This window comes from Centroberyx affinis, unplaced genomic scaffold (genome assembly GCF_046629955.1).
Source record: "Centroberyx affinis isolate AG114_WGS23_722 - 3 ecotype Tasmania unplaced genomic scaffold, CSIRO-AGI_Caff_v1 ptg005696l_1, whole genome shotgun sequence".
Classification (NCBI taxonomy): Eukaryota; Metazoa; Chordata; class Actinopteri; order Beryciformes; family Berycidae; genus Centroberyx; species Centroberyx affinis.
The window spans coordinates 117,233-141,844 of NW_027282873.1; the positions used below are offsets into that span (position 1 = coordinate 117,233).

The 24,612-nt window shown below is 40.8% G+C and overlaps 2 protein-coding genes across 2 annotated transcripts in view; both read right to left on the bottom strand.

Annotated features, from left to right (window-relative positions):
- LOC139667680 (ras and Rab interactor 2-like) overlaps positions 1 to 311 on the bottom strand; it is a 43,024-nt gene extending 42,713 nt beyond the window's left edge. The window contains exon 1 of the mRNA XM_071547169.1: positions 181 to 311. The gene's annotated coding sequence lies outside the window, so the exon portion shown is untranslated. The remainder of the gene's footprint in view (positions 1 to 180) is intronic.
- Positions 312 to 4,009: 3,698 nt separating this feature from the next.
- On the bottom strand, positions 4,010 to 8,859 carry LOC139667683 (uncharacterized). Its single transcript, XM_071547173.1, has 4 exons — positions 8,565 to 8,859; positions 5,929 to 6,152; positions 5,674 to 5,833; positions 4,010 to 5,113 (listed from the first exon to the last, which is right to left on the bottom strand). The coding sequence occupies exons 1-4, from the start codon at positions 8,836 to 8,838 to the stop codon at positions 4,965 to 4,967; spliced, it is 807 nt and encodes a 268-aa protein (XP_071403274.1). The 5' UTR covers positions 8,839 to 8,859; the 3' UTR covers positions 4,010 to 4,964.
- Between the last annotated feature and the right edge of the window lie 15,753 nt (positions 8,860 to 24,612).

Here is a 24,612-nt window from a genome sequence, read left to right on the forward strand (position 1 = left end):
TCCTTACACATAATTCATGGACCATACAACAAAACAATTATCCCAAGCTGGCGGTTTCGTTCTTATAAAGAAAACGAGCTAACTTTGTCTTTCGAAGTTGGCTACAGCAAACAAAAACGGTAACGTTATTGTCTATGTTCGCCAATACAAACTGTCAACACAATGGAAAACTGTACTTACCTATTTCGGAGTGTAGGCTATTCGGATTCGGCAGAAGAAAGTTCCACTTCTCCGACGATCCACTGAATGTGCAACCATTATAGTTTGCTATGGAGGTTTTCTTCTCACGGTCCTTCTGACGATAAATAGGCTATATTATAATTTCAGGTGAGGAACACAACCGAACAGACTCTGTTTTGCACCGGCTGCCTCCATGGTCCTAAACTCTTCTGAGTACTAGCTAGCTACTTTGTCCCAGTTCAATCCCACCAGTCTGAAACCAGCCAGCATAAAGAAAATAGGACTTCCGGCCAAATTTTTCAAAATAAAATCCTACCCGTTACAACTATACAGTACCGTACGTTACAACTTTTTGGGTCATGCAAAGTTCCAAAGTGGAAATAAAATTATATTCATTGTCTGCCCCAGCCCTTTAGTTTAGCTCCAGTCCCCAACGTTACTCCAAAGAGTTGTAGTTTGAGACGAGACAGCTCAGTGAACCTAAGCAAACAGTACGTTAGTTTTTTGGCTTTAGCTTGCTAACTATCCAGCAAGCTAATATGGTAAAACAATTAATCGGTTAGCATGCAACAACTAGCCACTACCACCTATTAGCCACATACGTTTAGCTACAGCAACACGGTGATAGTTAGGCTGACACACTTTAACACTTTTTAAACCCTAAGCGATTTCAAAAAGACATTGCATCACACATAACAAAATGTACAGGGGTTTTTGACTCCCAGACATAAATATGCTCACACTAAATTATTGGACAATGACGAGGTATCGCACACTTAACGATATAACCATAGAGATTAACAGTACAAAGCGTCTAACCTTTTTTTGTTTGACAATTTATCTCTTATTTTGAACGCAATTCAGTAGCACTTCCTGTATTATTCTGGCTAACTCTGGTTACCTTGACACTGTTTCCCCCTAAACCCCACAGCGCTGCAAGGGAAACAAAAGCAAAGTCTGCATCAACTTTCACGTCACGTGTCCTATCTGGGAACCTCTTATAGGAGAACTTCTTATGGGTCTGTGCAATAACAACATATCAACATGCTGCTGCAAAATACACAAGAAGTGCTGTTAGTTGAGATTAGAACAAGACAATTTCCTCGAATTCCTAAGAAGTACATTTTAAGACTATAAATGATGCAGGCCTATGGAGTTAACTCCCTAAAACTAGAATTAACCTAAACTTCAAAAATGTTTTGTAACACTGAAATAGAGACAGCAGAGCATCTGTTTATACTTGTGAGTTGGTGAAGGCCTTTTGGGATGGATTGCCAAATAAGTGCAGTAGCCTAACATAAAATTTGGATTCTCTATGGAGTATAAAAACTTTTTTCTAACACTAGCCATGGCTAAATATAACACCCTTCAATCTTTGCATCATCACGTGAAGAAATGTAGCCTATTATAAGGATTTTTATTTTATTTTTGTAATTTTTACATGCTGCTCAGGTACTTTCAGTGCTTTCAGTGTACTTTGTGGTTCAATTGAAACGCCTTTGTAATAATCAGGAATGGAAAGAGTAACAAAAATCCCACTCAGGTAGAAGCACTTATTTTGCTGAAATGTTACTTTGAATGTACTCAGAGTAAAGTTACTGATTTACTTTAAAAAAAAAAAAAAGAAAACAGTGTTATTACCTATGATCTCTCCTCATGCTTTTCCCATGAGTTTGAAGTATTTTACAGCCAGTTTTCAATACTGTACAATGTTTTGTGTAAACATATTACTGTAACTTTATTAACTGTAGCTCTCTTGCCATACAACCTCTGCCAGTTTCAGTCCCACAGTATTTTTAAAAACAAGTTTGAAATAAAACCCCAAGGATAAACAATGTCTTCAGAAAGTTATTTATTGATAATTGCACGGCCCATTATGATTGTGATTTCATTTGAAAGGCTTGCATGCTCAAATGTTTGCCATAATCTGTAAAAAAAAAGTGTTGGTGGTGAAGCCCAGAGAGGATGTGAATAAAGGGAAACATGGGTTGTACTCACTTTCAAGTTGATCTATTAAGAAGTGAGTGGCGGCCATATTACCTTCCGTCATAACAAAAAAAGGCTATTTGCAGGATACAGCTTAGTTTCAGTGGAAATGGGAAGGAATCTGGAACAGCTCAGCAAAAACATTTACAAGGAAAAACATGTACGTTGCCATACATTTTAGAATTTTAGTGTCTTATTTTTCTTCACCTGTAACTTTTCAGATCATGGCAAAATAGTATCTACATTTGTTTTTTAGCTGCCATTAATACAGCTTGTTACCATGATTTACATTCATAATTGAAATCAATAGGTACTACTTGCTGTAAACTGGGTTGCAGCATGTGATACACAGTGGTTTGAATGCAAAATGCTAATGTTAAATTGCTGCTTTCCATTTAATTGCTAATACAGAGACAGCTTCCCTATATTGTGGTTAGGGTTAGTGCCTGATTTTGAAAAATAACAGACAAATTCAACCTGTCATGGTATCCCTTAATCTTGTTCAGTTACTTTTGTACTACAGAACACTAGGCTTTTGAGTTTCCTCAACCCTGAAATGTAGTATTGTGTATTGTTTCAGTGGAACTAAAGGGAACACACAAAACTGACCCATCAATACCTGAAAATTATTAACATTATTAACAAAGCTTGAAAATGTGAGCGTTAATATGCCTATGAAAACCATATCATTTTTTCACAAGTGTTTTCCACACCTGATCAACTCGACTTGTGTATGACGCAACTCTTGGCCCATTTAAATGTTTCAACCACCTAAGGGTATAAGAACAAACAAGTCTGCACACTGGCAGCTCCTGTTTCAGTGCTTTACTTCAGAACCCCACCTAAGGGCAAATGTGAAATGTTTTCTGTGTATGTTTTCTTTGTATATGGCATTTATTTCCCAGATTTAATTTCTTTCCCCTGTTCAGAGCTACTGATCAAGTTCCAATAGGCTCATATTTGCTGTGCAAGTTGTTGTGTGCTCAGAGTTCTCAATATTGCAGCCCCAAGCAAAACTCACTATACTGATGTTACCACTTATACTTGTTTACAACTCAGAGAAAACTCAGTTTAAACCATGTCTGTGAAAGTCAAATAGAGTTAGACCATTTCAAAAGGCCATTTTAGTCTAGGACTATGTTTGATGTCTGGCCAACCAGCCCATGTGACAAGCTAGTGGTGGTTTTACAAATATTTAGCCATGCATGTGTGCCTCACCTTGCTATGTGATGTGTGAAAGTTGGACACAAAATAACTATCTATCTGTCGCTTAATGATTCTAAATAATAACTAATAAAAGACACATTTTCTTCAGTACAAGCTAGTTACTGCAGAGTACATACAGGATTTACTTCATAGTAACAAAATGTGTAGGCTACCCATTCAAGTCTAACAACATGGTGTGCTTTTAAAGCCTTTCGGGATTGACTCCACCACTCTTTATATACAATGAAGTATACACTAGCTGGGGTAAGTATTCATCCCTGTTCGACATTTTCTTGTGCTGCAATGGGATTTAAAAATGAGTTAATCTATGTGTTTTGTCTGAAATCTATGCAAAATAGTCTAATCAAAGTTAAAAGGAAATTATCTATGTGAAGCATACAAAAGAAGAACAGAAATATGACTTAGAAAAAATTCACCTCAGTGTCTCATTTGGGCTCATTCCCCCTTAAGGGGCAAACATTTGCTCATAACAATTTTTTTTTATCATATTAATACTCAGACCTCTTCTTTAGGTTGTGGTTACAGCTGCATAAGAACATGTGCAGAAAGTCAAGGAGACACCTTTCCCAGGCACTGTAAACAGAATTTCATTTATCAATGAAAAATCACAGCCACTGTTTGGTGATATTGTGCCATTTTAAAGCAGGAAATAGCATGGATGCAAAAAACAAAAAAATACTTTGACATTTTTGGCCTTCATAGCTTTACGCATACTAATATTAGAACATGTAGCACTGTACAAAAGTCTTAGGCACACATAAAAAAATAAAATAAAAAAAAATCCATAAAGCGAAGATGCTTTCAAAAATAGTGAAATGAAAAGTTTCTACATATCAAAAACGTATATAAAAAAATCTAGGGCGCCTAAGACTTTTGCACAGTATGTGTAGGTATTCCTTACCAGCTTTAATTGTAACTAGGGTAAGAAACTGAGCCAGGAGAAGAATGTAGCCATTCATGGCTGTCCATATCCACACTATTTTCTTTTTTGAAGTAAATTAACTTCTATTCAATTTCCACCACACTGAAATGCTTGACTCTCTTCCATCTGGAAGAGACAAATGCTAGGCTTTTGTCGCCCCCTGCTGTATTAACAGTGCACATTCATTCAACAAATCCTCACATATACTGTATAAATAGCCCTCAATGGGGTTACAAACCTACATTAAGCTAATGAATTATTTTTCATTAAATGGAACTGGTGTATTCTTTTGTCAATAAACAAAATGTAAAACAATATTTCAAAATACAGAAATATAAACACATTTACAGGTTTCATTCCAAGACACTCTATATCAACTTATAAACAAAAAATGTCTGATGTGAACTGCCCAATATTTCAAAAAGACAGATGATTGCATCCTCAAAAATGTTTCCATTTTATAAGCAAACAAAGGTACACCTTGACATTATGACTTGTATACTTTTCTTCACCCAACACAGGTTGCATTATGGGGAAAATGCTGCTACATTATTGCGGATATTTCGGGAGTGGAACCCCTTTAAGGTTATCTTGGAATAAGTGAGTGGTGAGTTATTTGTGTGTCGCTGTCGGTGGATTTGACAGTTTCTTAGGAACCTGGGAACTCCATAGGAGGTCTGTAGTAGCGACGGCCGCTCCCTCCCTGCCTGAACGGGGCGAACCGCAGCCACTTCTTCACCACGTCGGCATACTGGTGATGCGTGGCCTCCTTACCCACTGGTGTTCGTTTCAGAGCACCTAAGAGTTTCACATTAGTGGAGAGGTCGGAGATTATCCTTTGTACCGCCAAGTTTTATTTGTTAAACCATGACTTATTCATTTCATTTCATATTATTGGACCGATGCATCGCATGGATACTCATCCTTGACACCTGATACTTGAACCCACATGTTCCCCTGCCTCTACAGACTATTCTAGTGCACTGAAAAAGGTTTTGACTCTGTACATTTGGATACTGTAAATAAAGTCCTTAATCAGTGTACCTTTCCACATCTTCAGCTTGCACCATGTGTAAGGACTTGTCCAACTATGTCCCTTTTGTAACGTCAGTAGTTTGTATATTAAGTAAAAAGCATGTATACATCAAGACAAATGTCTGTATTTTGATTTAGTACAGGGAATTTTAGCACTATGCTTAACCAAAGTGATATGAAACGGACCTGCACCATTTCACTATTCTGAATGATAAAACCTTTTTCTATACAACCTTTGCGTTGTCTGGGTTTTTATGGTTTTGTCAGGTCTTGTATTCGTTTTTATTTCAGTATATTCTGTAGGTTCATGTATGCACACTTACGGAAAAGGACCCCTTGGAGGCGAGTGTTCCTGAAGCTCCTCTTCTGCCCGCGGCCCACCCAGTTCAGCTCCGAGCCAACAGCGAATGAGAGCACAGCTTGCATGAGCCGCCGCACCGCGTCGTCAACCGTAGCCCCGCCCATCCGTGACAGGTGAGACACCTATCGTTTGGAGACAGAGGCGTAAGTCTTCTGATCAAACCGAAGCGTATAATGCCACCATGACCAACACCCACTTCAACAGCCATTCACGCTACCATTCTCCTCTGCGCTGCCGGGTCCTCCAGCAGCTTCTCCGTCTCATCCAGCTGCTCCAGGGTGTTGAGGGGGAGATCCATGTCCAGGGACTCCACCTCCTCCTCCTCGTGGCTGGGCTGGCCCTGCAGCTGGGCCTGGAGCTCCCTCAGCACTGCCCACTGCCTCTGCTGCTCTTCCTTGATCTCCACCAATAGGGCGATGATCTTCCGCTGAGCAACAGTCTCTGGAGAGGGAGGCAGAGGTAGAGTGTGATAGGGAGCGGTGTGTATGCGTCTAGTTTGCTATCCATATGAGAACCAGTTTAAGTTTCAGAGGACATTTTTGCATAGCGAGATCATTTTGAGTCCTCGGGGGATATTATACAGTTAGGGCATGGGTTTAGGCTTAGGATCAGAATTAGAATTAGGTTTAGGTCAGGGTTAGGGTTACGCAAGCTGTTAAGGTTAAGGTTGGGGGTTGGGATTAGGGATGGAATGTAGTCAATACAAGTTTGTGGGAACAAGGATGGAAGACAGCTCAGCTCAGAGGAGGATAACACAGCAACAGACACGGGTATGGACATGACGAGTAGAAAGACTAATGAACCGAAGAAAGCTCCTGGTCTGTGGTTGTGTTTGGTAAATGTGGACCATGAACATCAAGGAGAATTTTACAGGACATCAGTAACTCTGTCACTGAGACGGCATTGAAATGCAGGGTCTGGAAGGGAAGAAGGTATGACAGCCAAGGATGGAAAACATCAGATCCGGACATTTCACCCAAGCGTTATTATCATGTTTATTCTGGGTATATTGTTTATGTTCCATTGTGTTATCAACATCTAAATCTTTGTTTTCTCACTCTCGGCACCCACTGCGCATCCTGGCCATCCTGGTAGGGGATCCCTCGCTGTGAGGTCCTACCCAGTGAGGTCCTAATGAGGTTTTTCAACAAGTTTTTCCTTGTTCTCAGTGGTTGAGCGGTGTCATTTCCATTTATTGTTTTCATAATGTGGCCATTGTAAAGCCTTTTGAGACTGAAATTGATTAGGGGCTGTACAAATAATATTGACTTGCCATTATCTATGACAACAGAGAAAGACACATGCTTTGCTGCTTTAAGGTTACCACACTTGGGTAAAAAGTGTGTTGGGGTCCTTGTAAAATGCTGTCATGATGACTTTTTCTTTCTTTTTTGTTTCTTCCTAAGATTCTCTGGCCTCCTTAATGCTATCACATGATTCTTCAAGTTTGGACATTCATATGTTCTTCCTCATCTTCTGACATTTCTTTTTGAGACGACCCTTCTCTCGCAGTAGTTGGCCCTGTGTTGGAACCAAACTTAAAAACTGAGTATTTCACTTACTCCGGGAGTCTGAAGGATAATATTTGCATCCATGGCAATCACCCATCGGTGAAAGTTTCAGCTGAGATGGAGGAGACAGCTCTCCCCTCAAGATGATGAGGTGCCCCCACCCCCCAAAAAATATTTCTGACAATTTCTGATTCAAGTTAATAAATGTGTAAATGTAAATGTGGTGATAAATAGAAACATAATCATTCTATTTTATAAGCGGTCATGTTATTGTGCCTGCCTTGCCTTGAAAGAAGACACATCTGAACAGAATCTATTACTGTATATTTACAAAATATCATCTGAGCTGTGTTGGAAAATGGGGGTTGTAATCCCCCCATCCACCAAGCCCGAGTGCTGTGTGTGTTTACGTGTGTGTGTGTGTGTGTGTGTGTGTGTGTGTGTGTGTGTGTGTGTGTGTGTGTGTGTGTGTGTGTGTGTGTAGGTTTGCTAAACTGATCCCTATGCAGGCTTAGCATACATGGCAGGTGAGAGGTTATTTTAGGCTAAACACATCAGGACAGAAAATTAAAATAGCCTCCTAAACCTTAAGATATGGCAAAGTTCTTGCATCTAATGTCATGTGGAAAACAAAATATGCCACCCAAACTTCAAATTCCTGTTATACTGACAACATTTCTGGGGACAAAAGTCTATTATTTCTATTATTATTATTATTATTATTATTAGTTATTATTATATGGTTAATATGATACATTATTGTACATAAGTCCCCAAACTATGATCTTAGAGGGAACATTGCTCCTGAAAGCTCCTCTGATGGGATTTTTTTGTTGCTTCCAAACAAATTTCTGGCAATTTTTGAAAATTTTCATTTTTTTTTCAAGAGAGCCCCAATTAGAAAAAAAAAAACATTCATAAAAGTGAAGAAGAAAATTCACAATACAATTCAGTTACACATTCCCCAGTAGTCAAACAATCAGCAACACACACAGGGACATAGGCCTACATTTTTTAAATAAATAGCAAGTAGGCTAGAAGAAATAATAGGTAGAAAATGTGACAGAATTGCTTTAAAATTATTCAGAAGGACAAGACATTCTAATCAATTCAAAGTGCTATACTCTGTTCAGTTTATAAAGTGTAGGCTACAGTTACAAGACCAAATTTAGACTCACTTAAGCCACCATATAGTAAGTTTCACGGCCAACTTTTAAGATTATGGTCACTCTTCCTGAGTTGTGATTGGCAGACCAAATAGGCATAATAAAAACATTAGAAGATGATGTTTTCCAGGTTTGTGGTGTGTGTAACTGATGTTTTATGGCTAAGTGTATCTTACCTGTGGATGTACTAGATAACTTTTCACCGACCCCAGTGTTGTAAGCTGCGGTGAGCGACTCCACGTCAAAGTTGACATCCCCTCGCCGCGGGTCATCTTTGGGCATTTCCTCCGAGCGTCTGGATACATGTTCAGCCAGACTGTGCATCTCGTCGGAGACAGCGGCCAGCCTTTGCTGGAGTGTTTCCAGGGCAATGTCTGCCATATGTTTGTTGACCAAACCGTCCACTCGTCGTTGCATCGCCCAGCCGGAATTATCTCCGTTGTGCTCCATTAGGCTAATTTATCCCGACTCGTAAACTAACGAAACGTTTCTGGAAACCTTTCGAAAACCCTTCTACAACGTCTCTGTAATCACTACAGTTATGAAGCGGAAGTTGTTATAAAACATTTTTTTCCAGCGCACGATATCACGTTGCACAAACGTCACCGGAATGTTGAAAGAACATTGGGGAGGGTTGTGGGAACTACATTTCCCAGAGGCTCCACGCTGCAAAAAAAAAAAAATCCCTCCGCCAGGATGGATTCATGTAAAAGCGACAGAATATTACCATGTTGTATTTGTAAATGTAACTCATTTCAGTTCAACACAAGGTAGTAGGCTACGTAATACAGTACAATAGCCTACAACAGTAACAATCACAGAAAATAAAATTATATATAAAAAAAAAAATAACCTACTTTGGGTCTGCAACTTTATAATTTTGAAAAGCCTATAGGGACTTTGAGGGGTATTGTTGTTTCACAATTATTTCCATATACTGTATATGCACAGGTTATGTTATTCAAAATACAAATACTGTATATATGATAGCAAAGTATTTTAAATTGGTGTGGGAATCTTTGTAAGAAGAATAACTGGACATATTCACTGAATGGTTTTGATATTATGATGTATTTTGTTAAAAATGTAACTGATGCATATGCCTGTCCAAGAGTTGGTCCTCATCAGTCACTAATTAACAAAACTTGAAATCTGTTCATTTTTAAATAGGCTATTAAAAGTATTGTAGCCCACCAACTGACTTCCACTTGGTTGTGACAGTCTGAACATAATAGTCAGGGAGTGAATGAGTTAGCAGGTCAGTTACTGAATAAAAAAAAAAAGCCGACACTTCACTGCATTCAAAACAAAAATGGTGTGCTTCACCGTAAGCCAAAGAGATGACTGATGTTCCAACGTTTGAATACAGAGGAGCAGATCAAGGTACAGACGTTTCAGCCCTTGGTGTTCATCAATGTATAGACAGGTAGTTGTCCCACTGTCTCCTAATAATGTCTTTCAGAAGCCTCCTATGTTCACACATGAGCATGAAAGACAAGTTCAGAAAAGCTGGTGTAGTACTGTAAATAGGTCTGCATTAATTCACTGTTCTCCCTGCAGAGGCTGTACATCCTGTAATTATAATAGCCTCTGTGCAAAAACATTTGTCTGCTGATAGGTATAGCCTATAACATGAGATTATGCATTATTTGTAATTATACCCATGTTATTTATTTGCTTATATGTCCATGTAATAAATATTACATTGATAAGACTTCAACAAAATTGAAAATATGTCTGGGTGTGGGTGAACATAGGAGTAATGTTCTTCATCAGTTGCAAGGCATTGTTTGGATGAAAACCACACTGAAAATGATACATTGGCATTGATAAAGCCTATCCTGAGTCAAATGGTTGGTGATATAGAAAAATCGCTCCTAAAATTGGAGGCAAAGTGGATTTATAACATCAACACTTTGTTTCCCAATGGAATTAATAAAGAACTTATTCTAACTCCTTTTGTGTAGATGCATTTGGTGTTGCCTGGTTTATGAACAGCTTTCCAGCCTAATGTTTTCAGACAATGACATTGATGCAGAAACAAATAAATTAAGCTTTCTTGTGAAGGTGATCTCCTAGTCACCTTCACCAGAAAACTAACACTTAAAACTGCATTGTGATCACAATGAAACATCTGGAGCTTTTTCGAGAGTGAATTGGGAAAATAACCATATCTTTCTCGTTGGAGAGGCCCTAATCATTCACAGATTCAAGTTTTATTTTCTATAATTTGGAGAGAGATGGTCATGGTTGTAAATAGTGTTTACACTATCCTAACAAACAGGTATAATATGAATTCTGAAATTTAGAGCTTTCCACTTTAAGGCTATTCTTTACCTGGCTACTGTGGCCAGGTATATTATGGCCAAAGGGGTAGCATGTTTTGATTAGACTGCCAGTGTGACAAACTCCAGAAAGTGTATAGATTCCTTCAGCTGAATGATTAAAAACCCTCAAGATTTTTGCCTTAATGTTCAAAGCAAATAGCATTTTGGACATCAAAAATTATTATTATTTTCTAGCCATTGTTAAGATCACTGAAAGTTTTACTAATAATGCAGGCGGAGATGGGCTGATTTGAGTGCATCCACTATTTAAAATGAGCAACTTCCACTCTGCAATTCTCACAGCAGCCCTATTAGAAACATTTAGCTCTTGTCATAACCTACGCACAAGTGGTGCCTCGATTAAAAAACCAAACATGGAAGTCTATTCTGACGGCTTAGTTTTATTGATTTATTCATTTATATATGTTTTATTGTATTTAAATCACATTTTTCATACTTTTTATTTTTATTTTTTTTAACTTTTTTTTAATACTGCAATTTACTTAGTAGTTACTTTCAAATGATTTTAAGCTGTTTGGATGATTGCCTATTAAGCAATATTTTATCTCTCTGTCTAAGCCTGGAGTGAAAATATGGCTGCATCCCCATGCACAAGAATAGACCTACTAACCTCTGAGCAAAGGGAAGCAAAGGCTTCAGTATGAAAAATTACAAAGGTAAACATAAAGTCAAGGTCAAAAACAAAACATTTCCGCTGCTCATGGGAGGACATGACACACAAGAGGCCTGAGAGAAACTTACCAGAGGCATTTCCAAATATCTTTAGCAGAAAGTGCTTTTGTTGGGGTAGCTATTGAATGGTAACTCTTCTTCACAGAACTGCTTTGAATCACCTGTAGAAAAACAACTGTTCTGCTGGCCAACAGGTGGCAATGTTGTGCATCAGGAAACCTATATGGGAGTGTGAATGACCCCTCATCAAATGTCAGTGGTCTGCATGAATTTGATGTGATGGTCGTCTATTCATCCAGTGCAATCACTGGGGTCGTTTTCTAGCCATTGTTGGGATCGTTGAAACTTGTGCTAATAATGGAGGCGGAGATTGGCTGATTTGAGTGCATCCACTATTTAAGACTAGCAAGTTCTTGCAAGACCCAGCATTTCCACTGCTCATGGGAGGACATGACACACAAGAGGCCTGAGAGAAACATCCTTGGACATTCAGTAAGTGGTTACTCTAGGGAGAAGAGCATTTTTTCCAACTTGTAATGTCATCATTATTACCCTAACTTGAGCATTGACTTGACCTTTGAATTCGGTAAGTGCTACTTGTTGGGGTAGTTTTATTTGACTGATGCAACTTACCAGCCTGCTGCACGGAGTTCAGTTTTGTTGGAAACACACTCGGATCACTTCAAATGGAGGCATTGATGATTCTTGTGTTCATAAGTGCTTCTCTTTGGGGTTGTCTTGGTTGTGGTGAGTCCTTTGATGGCGCCATACCACACAACCAATTGAAGAATTGATATGCTCTCACTATTTTGTAGAAACACAAATCAGTGAGAGTTACACTTCAACTTTAGCCACTCTCTTACCATATCACAGAAAGTGCTATGAAGTTGGGGTATGATTCTGTATTGAAAGACTACATACACTTGAACACAAAATCAGACCTGGTGATAGATATGCCATGATAGCCACCTTACCAGAGGCATTTCCAAATATCTTTAGCAGAAAGTGTTTTTGTTGGGGTAGCTATTGAATGGTAACTCTTCTTCACAGAACTGCTTTGAATCACCTGTAGAAAAACAACTGTTCTGCTGGCCAACAGGTGGCAATGTTGTGCATCAGGAAACCTATATGGGAGTGTGAATGACCCCTCATCAAATGTCAGTGGTCTGCATGAATTTGATGTGATGGTCGTCTATTCATCCAGTGCAATCACTGGGGTCGTTTTCTAGCCATTGTTGGGATCGTTGAAACTTGTGCTAATAATGGAGGCGGAGATTGGCTGATTTGAGTGCATCCACTATTTAAGACTAGCAAGTTCTTGCAAGACCCAGCATTTCCACTGCTCATGGGAGGACATGACACACAAGAGGCCTGAGAGAAACATCCTTGGACATTCAGTAAGTGGCTACTCTAGGGAGAACTTGTAATGTCATCATTATTACCCTAACTTGAGCATTGACTTGACCTTTGAATTCGGTAAGTGCTACTTGTTGGGGTAGTTTTATTTGACTGATGCAACTTACCAGCCTGCTGCACGGAGTTCAGTTTTGTTGGAAACACACTCGGATCACTTCAAATGGAGGCATTGATGATTCTCGTCTTCATAAGTGCTTCTCTTTGGGGTTGTCTTGGTTGTGGCGAGGCCTCTGTGGGAGCAATAACACACAACTGATTGAAGAAGTGACATCCTGGCATCTACCTGTTAGAAACACAACCCAGCGAGAGTTGCACTTCACCTTTAGCAAACTTATGTCATCATTATTACCCTAACTTGAGCATTGACTTGGCCTTTGAATTCAGCAAGTGCTACTTGTTGGGGTAGTTTTACATGACTGATGCAACTAACCAGGCTGCTACCCAGACGTCAGTTTTGTTGGAAACACACTCGGATCACTTCAAATGGAGGCATTGATGATTCTTGTGTTCATAAGTGCTTCTCTTTGGGGTTGTCTTGGTTGTGGTGAGTCCTTTGATGGCGCCATACCACACAACCAATTGAAGAATTGATATGCTCTCACTATTTTGTAGAAACACAAATCAGTGAGAGTTACACTTCAACTTTAGCCACTCTCTTACCATATCACAGAAAGTGCTATGAAGTTGGGGTATGATTCTGTATTGAAAGACTACATACACTTGAACACAAAATCAGACCTGGTGATAGATATGCCATGATAGCCACCTTACCAGAGGCATTTCCAAATATCTTTAGCAGAAAGTGCTTTTGTTGGGGTAGCTATTGAATGGTAACTCTTCTTCACAGAACTGCTTTGAATCACCTGTAGAAAAACAACTGTTCTGCTGGCCAACAGGTGGCAATGTTGTGCATCAGGAAACCTATATGGGAGTGTGAATGACCCCTCATCAAATGTCAGTGGTCTGCATGAATTTGATGTGATGGTCGTCTATTCATCCAGTGCAATCACTGGGGTCGTTTTCTAGCCATTGTTGGGATCGTTGAAACTTGTGCTAATAATGGAGGCGGAGATTGGCTGATTTGAGTGCATCCACTATTTAAGACTAGCAAGTTCTTGCAAGACCCAGCATTTCCACTGCTCATGGGAGGACATGACACACAAGAGGCCTGAGAGAAACATCCTTGGACATTCAGTAAGTGGTTACTCTAGGGAGAACTTGTAATGTCATCATTATTACCCTAACTTGAGCATTGACTTGACCTTTGAATTCGGTAAGTGCTACTTGTTGGGGTAGTTTTATTTGACTGATGCAACTTACCAGCCTGCTGCACGGAGTTCAGTTTTGTTGGAAACACACTCGGATCACTTCAAATGGAGGCATTGATGATTCTCGTCTTCATAAGTGCTTCTCTTTGGGGTTGTCTTGGTTGTGGCGAGGCCTCTGTGGGAGCAATAACACACAACTGATTGAAGAAGTGACATCCTGGCATCTACCTGTTAGAAACACAACCCAGCGAGAGTTGCACTTCACCTTTAGCAAACTTATGTCATCATTATTACCCTAACTTGAGCATTGACTTGGCCTTTGAATTCAGCAAGTGCTACTTGTTGGGGTAGTTTTACATGACTGATGCAACTAACCAGGCTGCTACCCAGACGTCAGTTTTGTTGGAAACACACTCGGATCACTTCAAATGGAGGCATTGATGATTCTTGTGTTCATAAGTGCTTCTCTTTGGGGTTGTCTTGGTTGTGGTGAGTCCTTTGATGGCGCCATACCACACAACCAATTGAAGAATTGATATGCTCTCACTATTTTGTAGAAACACAAATCAGTGAGAGTTACACTTCAACTTTAGCCACTCTCTTACCATATCACAGAAAGTGCTATGAAGTTGGGGTATGATTCTGTATTGAAAGACTACATACACTTGAACACAAAATCAGACCTGGTGATAGATATGCCATGATAGCCACCTTACCAGAGGCATTTCCAAATATCTTTAGCAGAAAGTGCTTTTGTTGGGGTAGCTATTGAATGGTAACTCTTCTTCACAGAACTGCTTTGAATCACCTGTAGAAAAACAACTGTTCTGCTGGCCAACAGGTGGCAATGTTGTGCATCAGGAAACCTATATGGGAGTGTGAATGACCCCTCATCAAATGTCAGTGGTCTGCATGAATTTGATGTGATGGTCGTCTATTCATCCAGTGCAATCACTGGGGTCGTTTTCTAGCCATTGTTGGGATCGTTGAAACTTGTGCTAATAATGGAGGCGGAGATTGGCTGATTTGAGTGCATCCACTATTTAAGACTAGCAAGTTCTTGCAAGACCCAGCATTTCCACTGCTCATGGGAGGACATGACACACAAGAGGCCTGAGAGAAACATCCTTGGACATTCAGTAAGTGGCTACTCTAGGGAGAACTTGTAATGTCATCATTATTACCCTAACTTGAGCATTGACTTGACCTTTGAATTCGGTAAGTGCTACTTGTTGGGGTAGTTTTATTTGACTGATGCAACTTACCAGCCTGCTGCACGGAGTTCAGTTTTGTTGGAAACACACTCGGATCACTTCAAATGGAGGCATTGATGATTCTCGTCTTCATAAGTGCTTCTCTTTGGGGTTGTCTTGGTTGTGGCGAGGCCTCTGTGGGAGCAATAACACACAACTGATTGAAGAAGTGACATCCTGGCATCTACCTGTTAGAAACACAACCCAGCGAGAGTTGCACTTCACCTTTAGCAAACTTATGTCATCATTATTACCCTAACTTGAGCATTGACTTGGCCTTTGAATTCAGCAAGTGCTACTTGTTGGGGTAGTTTTACATGACTGATGCAACTAACCAGGCTGCTACCCAGACGTCAGTTTTGTTGGAAACACACTCGGATCACTTCAAATGGAGGCATTGATGATTCTTGTGTTCATAAGTGCTTCTCTTTGGGGTTGTCTTGGTTGTGGTGAGTCCTTTGATGGCGCCATACCACACAACCAATTGAAGAATTGATATGCTCTCACTATTTTGTAGAAACACAAATCAGTGAGAGTTACACTTCAACTTTAGCCACTCTCTTACCATATCACAGAAAGTGCTATGAAGTTGGGGTATGATTCTGTATTGAAAGACTACATACACTTGAACACAAAATCAGACCTGGTGATAGATATGCCATGATAGCCACCTTACCAGAGGCATTTCCAAATATCTTTAGCAGAAAGTGCTTTTGTTGGGGTAGCTATTGAATGGTAACTCTTCTTCACAGAACTGCTTTGAATCACCTGTAGAAAAACAACTGTTCTGCTGGCCAACAGGTGGCAATGTTGTGCATCAGGAAACCTATATGGGAGTGTGAATGACCCCTCATCAAATGTCAGTGGTCTGCATGAATTTGATGTGATGGTCGTCTATTCATCCAGTGCAATCACTGGGGTCGTTTTCTAGCCATTGTTGGGATCGTTGAAACTTGTGCTAATAATGGAGGCGGAGATTGGCTGATTTGAGTGCATCCACTATTTAAGACTAGCAAGTTCTTGCAAGACCCAGCATTTCCACTGCTCATGGGAGGACATGACACACAAGAGGCCTGAGAGAAACATCCTTGGACATTCAGTAAGTGGTTACTCTAGGGAGAAGAGCATTTTTTCCAACTTGTAATGTCATCATTATTACCCTAACTTGAGCATTGACTTGACCTTTGAATTCGGTAAGTGCTACTTGTTGGGGTAGTTTTATTTGACTGATGCAACTTACCAGCCTGCTGCACGGAGTTCAGTTTTGTTGGAAACACACTCGGATCACTTCAAATGGAGGCATTGATGATTCTCGTCTTCATAAGTGCTTCTCTTTGGGGTTGTCTTGGTTGTGGCGAGGCCTCTGTGGGAGCAATAACACACAACTGATTGAAGAAGTGACATCCTGGCATCTACCTGTTAGAAACACAACCCAGCGAGAGTTGCACTTCACCTTTAGCAAACTTATGTCATCATTATTACCCTAACTTGAGCATTGACTTGGCCTTTGAATTCAGCAAGTGCTACTTGTTGGGGTAGTTTTACATGACTGATGCAACTAACCAGGCTGCTACCCAGACGTCAGTTTTGTTGGAAACACACTCGGATCACTTCAAATGGAGGCATTGATGATTCTTGTGTTCATAAGTGCTTCTCTTTGGGGTTGTCTTGGTTGTGGTGAGTCCTTTGATGGCGCCATACCACACAACCAATTGAAGAATTGATATGCTCTCACTATTTTGTAGAAACACAAATCAGTGAGAGTTACACTTCAACTTTAGCCACTCTCTTACCATATCACAGAAAGTGCTATGAAGTTGGGGTATGATTCTGTATTGAAAGACTACATACACTTGAACACAAAATCAGACCTGGTGATAGATATGCCATGATAGCCACCGTACCAGAGGCATTTCCAAATATCTTTAGCAGAAAGTGCTTTTGTTGGGGTAGCTATTGAATGGTAACTCTTCTTCACAGAACTGCTTTGAATCACCTGTAGAAAAACAACTGTTCTGCTGGCCAACAGGTGGCAATGTTGTGCATCAGGAAACCTATATGGGAGTGTGAATGACCCCTCATCAAATGTCAGTGGTCTGCATGAATTTGATGTGATGGTCGTCTATTCATCCAGTGCAATCACCGGGGTCGTTTTCTAGCCATTGTTGGGATCGTTGAAACTTGTGCTAATAATGGAGGCGGAGATTGGCTGATTTGAGTGCATCCACTATTTAAGACTAGCAAGTTCTTGCAAGACCCAGCATTTCCACTGCTCATGGGAGGACATGACACACAAGAGGCCTGAGAGAAACATCCTTGGACATTCAGTAAGTGGTTACTCTAGGGAGAAGAGCATTTTTTCCAACTTGTAATGTCATCATTATTACCCTAACTTGAGCATTGACTTGACCTTTGAATTCGGTAAGTGCTACTTGTTGGGGTAGTTTTATTTGACTGATGCAACTTACCAGCCTGCTGCACGGAGTTCAGTTTTGTTGGAAACACACTCGGATCACTTCAAATGGAGGCATTGATGATTCTCGTCTTCATAAGTGCTTCTCTTTGGGGTTGTCTTGGTTGTGGCGAGGCCTCTGTGGGAGCAATAACACACAACTGATTGAAGAAGTGACATCCTGGCATCTACCTGTTAGAAACACAACCCAGCGAGAGTTGCACTTCACCTTTAGCAAACTTATGTCATCATTATTACCCTAACTTGAGCATTGACTTGGCCTTTGAATTCAGCAAGTGCTACTTGTTGGGGTAGTTTTACATGACTGATGCAACTAACCAGGCTGCTACCCAGACGTCAGTTTTGTTGGAAACACACTCGGATCACTTCAAATGGAGGCATTGATGATTCTTGTGTTCATAAGTGCTTCTCTTTGGGGTTGTCTTGGTTGTGGTGAGTCCTTTGATGGCGCCATACCACACAACCAATTGAAGAATTGATATGCTCTCACTATTTTGTAGAAACACAAATCAGTGAGAGTTACACTTCAACTTTAGCCACTCTCTTACCATATCACAGAAAGTGCTATGAAGTTGGGGTATGATTCTGTATTGAAAGACTACATACACTTGAACACAAAATCAGACCTGGTGATAGATATGCCATGATAGCCACCTTACCAGAGGCATTTCCAAATATCTTTAGCAGAAAGTGCTTTTGTTGGGGTAGCTATTGAATGGTAACTCTTCTTCACAGAACTGCTTTGAATCACCTGTAGAAAAACAACTGTTCTGCTGGCCAACAGGTGGCAATGTTGTGCATCAGGAAACCTATATGGGAGTGTGAATGACCCCTCATCAAATGTCAGTGGTCTGCATGAATTTGATGTGATGGTCGTCTATTCATCCAGTGCAATCACCGGGGTCGTTTTCTAGCCATTGTTGGGATCGTTGAAACTTGTGCTAATAATGGAGGCGGAGATTGGCTGATTTGAGTGCATCCACTATTTAAGACTAGCAAGTTCTTGCAAGACCCAGCATTTCCACTGCTCATGGGAGGACATGACACACAAGAGGCCTGAGAGAAACATCCTTGGACATTCAGTAAGTGGTTACTCTAGGGAGAAGAGCATTTTTTCCAACTTGTAATGTCATCATTATTACCCTAACTTGAGCATTGACTTGACCTTTGAATTCGGTAAGTGCTACTTGTTGGGGTAGTTTTATTTGACTGATGCAACTTACCAGCCTGCTGCACGGAGTTCAGTTTTGTTGGAAACACACTCGGATCACTTCAAATGGAGGCATTGATGATTCTCGTCTTCATAAGTGCTTCTCTTTGGGGTTGTCTTGGTTGTGGCGAGGCCTCTGTGGGAGCAATAACACACAACTGATTGAAGAAGTGACATCCTGGCATCTACCTGTTAGAAACACAACCCAGCGAGAGTTGCACTTCACCTTTAGCAAACTTATGTCATCATTATTACCCTAACTTGAGCATTGACTTGGCCTTTGAATTCAGCAAGTGCTACTTGTTGGGGTAGTTTTACATGACTGATGCAACTAACCAGGCTGCTACCCAGACGTCAGTTTTGTTGGAAACACACTCGGATCACTTCAAATGGAGGCATTGATGATTCTTGTGTTCATAAGTGCTTCTCTTTGGGGTTGTCTTGGTTGTGGTGAGTCCTTTGATGGCGCCATACCACACAACCAATTGAAGAATTGATATGCTCTCACTATTTTGTAGAAACACAAATCAGTGAGAGTTACACTTCAACTTTAGCCACTCTCTTACCATATCACAGAAAGTGCTATGAAGTTGGGGTATGATTCTGTATTGAAAGACTACATACACTTGAACACAAAATCAGACCTGGTGATAGATATGCCATGATAGCCACCGTACCAGAGGCATTTCCAAATATCTTTAGCAGAAAGTGCTTTTGTTGGGGTAGCTATTGAATGGTAACTCTTCTTCACAGAACTGCTTTGAATCACCTGTAGAAAAACAACTGTTCTGCTGGCCAACAGGTGGCAATGTTGTGCATCAGGAAACCTATATGGGAGTGTGAATGACCCCTCATCAAATGTCAGTGGTCTGCATGAATTTGATGTGATGGTCGTCTATTCATCCAGTGCAATCACCGGGGTCGTTTTCTAGCCATTGTTGGGATCGTTGAAACTTGTGCTAATAATGGAGGCGGAGATTGGCTGATTTGAGTGCATCCACTATTTAAGACTAGCAAGTTCTTGCAAGACCCAGCATTTCCACTGCTCATGGGAGGACATGACACACAAGAGGCCTGAGAGAAACATCCTTGGACATTCAGTAAGTGGTTACTCTAGGGAGAAGAGCATTTTTTCCAACTTGTAATGTCATCATTATTACCCTAACTTGAGCATTGACTTGACCTTTGAATTCGGTAAGTGCTACTTGTTGGGGTAGTTTTATTTGACTGATGCAACTTACCAGCCTGCTGCACGGAGTTCAGTTTTGTTGGAAACACACTCGGATCACTTCAAATGGAGGCATTGATGATTCTCGTCTTCATAAGTGCTTCTCTTTGGGGTTGTCTTGGTTGTGGCGAGGCCTCTGTGGGAGCAATAACACACAACTGATTGAAGAAGTGACATCCTGGCATCTACCTGTTAGAAACACAACCCAGCGAGAGTTGCACTTCACCTTTAGCAAACTTATGTCATCATTATTACCCTAACTTGAGCATTGACTTGGCCTTTGAATTCAGCAAGTGCTACTTGTTGGGGTAGTTTTACATGACTGATGCAACCAACCAGGCTGCTACCCAGACGTCAGTTTTGTTGGAAACACACTCGGATCACTTCAAATGGAGGCATTGATGATTCTTGTGTTCATAAGTGCTTCTCTTTGGGGTTGTCTTGGTTGTGGTGAGTCCTTTGATGGCGCCATACCACACAACCAATTGAAGAATTGATATGCTCTCACTATTTTGTAGAAACACAAATCAGTGAGAGTTACACTTCAACTTTAGCCACTCTCTTACCATATCACAGAAAGTGCTATGAAGTTGGGGTATGATTCTGTATTGAAAGACTACATACACTTGAACACAAAATCAGACCTGGTGATAGATATGCCATGATAGCCACCTTACCAGAGGCATTTCCAAATATCTTTAGCAGAAAGTGCTTTTGTTGGGGTAGCTATTGAATGGTAACTCTTCTTCACAGAACTGCTTTGAATCACCTGTAGAAAAACAACTGTTCTGCTGGCCAACAGGTGGCAATGTTGTGCATCAGGAAACCTATATGGGAGTGTGAATGACCCCTCATCAAATGTCAGTGGTCTGCATGAATTTGATGTGATGGTCGTCTATTCATCCAGTGCAATCACTGGGGTCGTTTTCTAGCCATTGTTGGGATCGTTGAAACTTGTGCTAATAATGGAGGCGGAGATTGGCTGATTTGAGTGCATCCACTATTTAAGAGTAGCAAGTTCTTGCAAGACCCAGCATTTCCACTGCTCATGGGAGGACATGACACACAAGAGGCCTGAGAGAAACATCCTTGGACATTCAGTAAGTGGTTACTCTAGGGAGAAGAGCATTTTTTCAACTTGTAATGTCATCATTATTACCCTAACTTGAGCATTGACTTGACCTTTGAATTCGGTAAGTGCTACTTGTTGGGGTAGTTTTATTTGACTGATGCAACTTACCAGCCTGCTGCACGGAGTTCAGTTTTGTTGGAAACACACTCGGATCACTTCAAATGGAGGCATTGATGATTCTCGTCTTCATAAGTGCTTCTCTTTGGGGTTGTCTTGGTTGTGGCGAGGCCTTTGATGGCGCCATACCACACAACCAATTGAAGAATTGATATGCTCTCACTATTTTGTAGAAACACAAATCAGTGAGAGTTACACTTCAACTTTAGCCACTTTCTTACCATATCACAGAAAGTGCTATGAAGTTGGGGTATGATTCTGTATTGAAAGACTACATACACTTGAACACAAAATCAGACCTGGTGATAGATATGCCATGATAGCCACCTTACCAGAGGCATTTCCAAATATCTTTAGCAGAAAGTGCTTTTGTTGGGGTAGCTATTGAATGGTAACTCTTCTTCACAGAACTGCTTTGAATCACCTGTAGAAAAACAACTGTTCTGCTGGCCAACAGGTGGCAATGTTGTGCATCAGGAAACCTATATGGGAGTGTGAATGACCCCTCATCAAATGTCAGTGGTCTGCATGAATTTGATGTGATGGTCGTCTATTCATCCAGTGCAATCACTGGGGTCGTTTTCTAGCCATTGTTGGGATCGTTGAAACTTGTGCTAATAATGGAGGCGGAGATTGGCTGATTTGAGTGCATCCACTATTTAAGACTAGCAAGTTCTTGCAAGACCCAGCATTTCCACTGCTCATGGGAGGACATGACACACAAGAGGCCAAGTTCTTGCAAGACCCAGCATTTCCACTGCTCATGGGAGGACATGACACACAAGAGGCCTGAGAGAAACATCCTTGGACATTCAGTAAGTGGTTACTCTAGGGAGAAGAGCATTTTTTCCAACTTGTAATGTCATCATTATTACCCTAACTTGAGCATTGACTTGACCTTTGAATTCGGTAAGTGCTACTTGTTGGGGTAGTTTTATTTGACTGATGCAACTTACCAGCCTGCTGCACGGAGTTCAGTTTTGTTGGAAACACACTCGGATCACTTCAAATGGAGGCATTGATGATTCTCGTCTTCATAAGTGCTTCTCTTTGGGGTTGTCTTGGTTGTGGCGAGGCCTCTGTGGGAGCAATAACACACAACTGATTGAAGAAGTGACATCCTGGCATCTACCTGTTAGAAACACAACCCAGCGAGAGTTGCACTTCACCTTTAGCAAACTTATGTCATCATTATTACCCTAACTTGAGCATTGACTTGGCCTTTGAATTCAGCAAGTGCTACTTGTTGGGGTAGTTTTACATGACTGATGCAACTAACCAGGCTGCTACCCAGACGTCAGTTTTGTTGGAAACACACTCGGATCACTTCAAATGGAGGCATTGATGATTCTTGTGTTCATAAGTGCTTCTCTTTGGGGTTGTCTTGGTTGTGGTGAGTCCTTTGATGGCGCCATACCACACAACCAATTGAAGAATTGATATGCTCTCACTATTTTGTAGAAACACAAATCAGTGAGAGTTACACTTCAACTTTAGCCACTCTCTTACCATATCACAGAAAGTGCTATGAAGTTGGGGTATGATTCTGTATTGAAAGACTACATACACTTGAACACAAAATCAGACCTGGTGATAGATATGCCATGATAGCCACCGTACCAGAGGCATTTCCAAATATCTTTAGCAGAAAGTGCTTTTGTTGGGGTAGCTATTGAATGGTAACTCTTCTTCACAGAACTGCTTTGAATCACCTGTAGAAAAACAACTGTTCTGCTGGCCAACAGGTGGCAATGTTGTGCATCAGGAAACCTATATGGGAGTGTGAATGACCCCTCATCAAATGTCAGTGGTCTGCATGAATTTGATGTGATGGTCGTCTATTCATCCAGTGCAATCACCGGGGTCGTTTTCTAGCCATTGTTGGGATCGTTGAAACTTGTGCTAATAATGGAGGCGGAGATTGGCTGATTTGAGTGCATCCACTATTTAAGACTAGCAAGTTCTTGCAAGACCCAGCATTTCCACTGCTCATGGGAGGACATGACACACAAGAGGCCTGAGAGAAACATCCTTGGACATTCAGTAAGTGGTTACTCTAGGGAGAAGAGCATTTTTTCCAACTTGTAATGTCATCATTATTACCCTAACTTGAGCATTGACTTGACCTTTGAATTCGGTAAGTGCTACTTGTTGGGGTAGTTTTATTTGACTGATGCAACTTACCAGCCTGCTGCACGGAGTTCAGTTTTGTTGGAAACACACTCGGATCACTTCAAATGGAGGCATTGATGATTCTCGTCTTCATAAGTGCTTCTCTTTGGGGTTGTCTTGGTTGTGGCGAGGCCTCTGTGGGAGCAATAACACACAACTGATTGAAGAAGTGACATCCTGGCATCTACCTGTTAGAAACACAACCCAGCGAGAGTTGCACTTCACCTTTAGCAAACTTATGTCATCATTATTACCCTAACTTGAGCATTGACTTGGCCTTTGAATTCAGCAAGTGCTACTTGTTGGGGTAGTTTTACATGACTGATGCAACCAACCAGGCTGCTACCCAGACGTCAGTTTTGTTGGAAACACACTCGGATCACTTCAAATGGAGGCATTGATGATTCTTGTGTTCATAAGTGCTTCTCTTTGGGGTTGTCTTGGTTGTGGTGAGTCCTTTGATGGCGCCATACCACACAACCAATTGAAGAATTGATATGCTCTCACTATTTTGTAGAAACACAAATCAGTGAGAGTTACACTTCAACTTTAGCCACTCTCTTACCATATCACAGAAAGTGCTATGAAGTTGGGGTATGATTCTGTATTGAAAGACTACATACACTTGAACACAAAATCAGACCTGGTGATAGATATGCCATGATAGCCACCTTACCAGAGGCATTTCCAAATATCTTTAGCAGAAAGTGCTTTTGTTGGGGTAGCTATTGAATGGTAACTCTTCTTCACAGAACTGCTTTGAATCACCTGTAGAAAAACAACTGTTCTGCTGGCCAACAGGTGGCAATGTTGTGCATCAGGAAACCTATATGGGAGTGTGAATGACCCCTCATCAAATGTCAGTGGTCTGCATGAATTTGATGTGATGGTCGTCTATTCATCCAGTGCAATCACTGGGGTCGTTTTCTAGCCAT

Coding starts and splice junctions, on each gene's coding strand:
- LOC139667683 (XM_071547173.1), bottom strand. CDS start 8,838: ATGGAGCACAACGGAGATAATTCCGGCTGGGCGATGCAACGACGAGTG. Junction 6,153..8,564: donor GTTATCTAGTACATCCACAG/GTAAGATACACT, acceptor CTCCCTCTCCAG/AGACTGTTGCTCAGCGGAAG. Junction 5,834..5,928: donor CGGCAGCGCAGAGGAGAATG/GTAGCGTGAATG, acceptor TCCAAACGATAG/GTGTCTCACCTGTCACGGAT.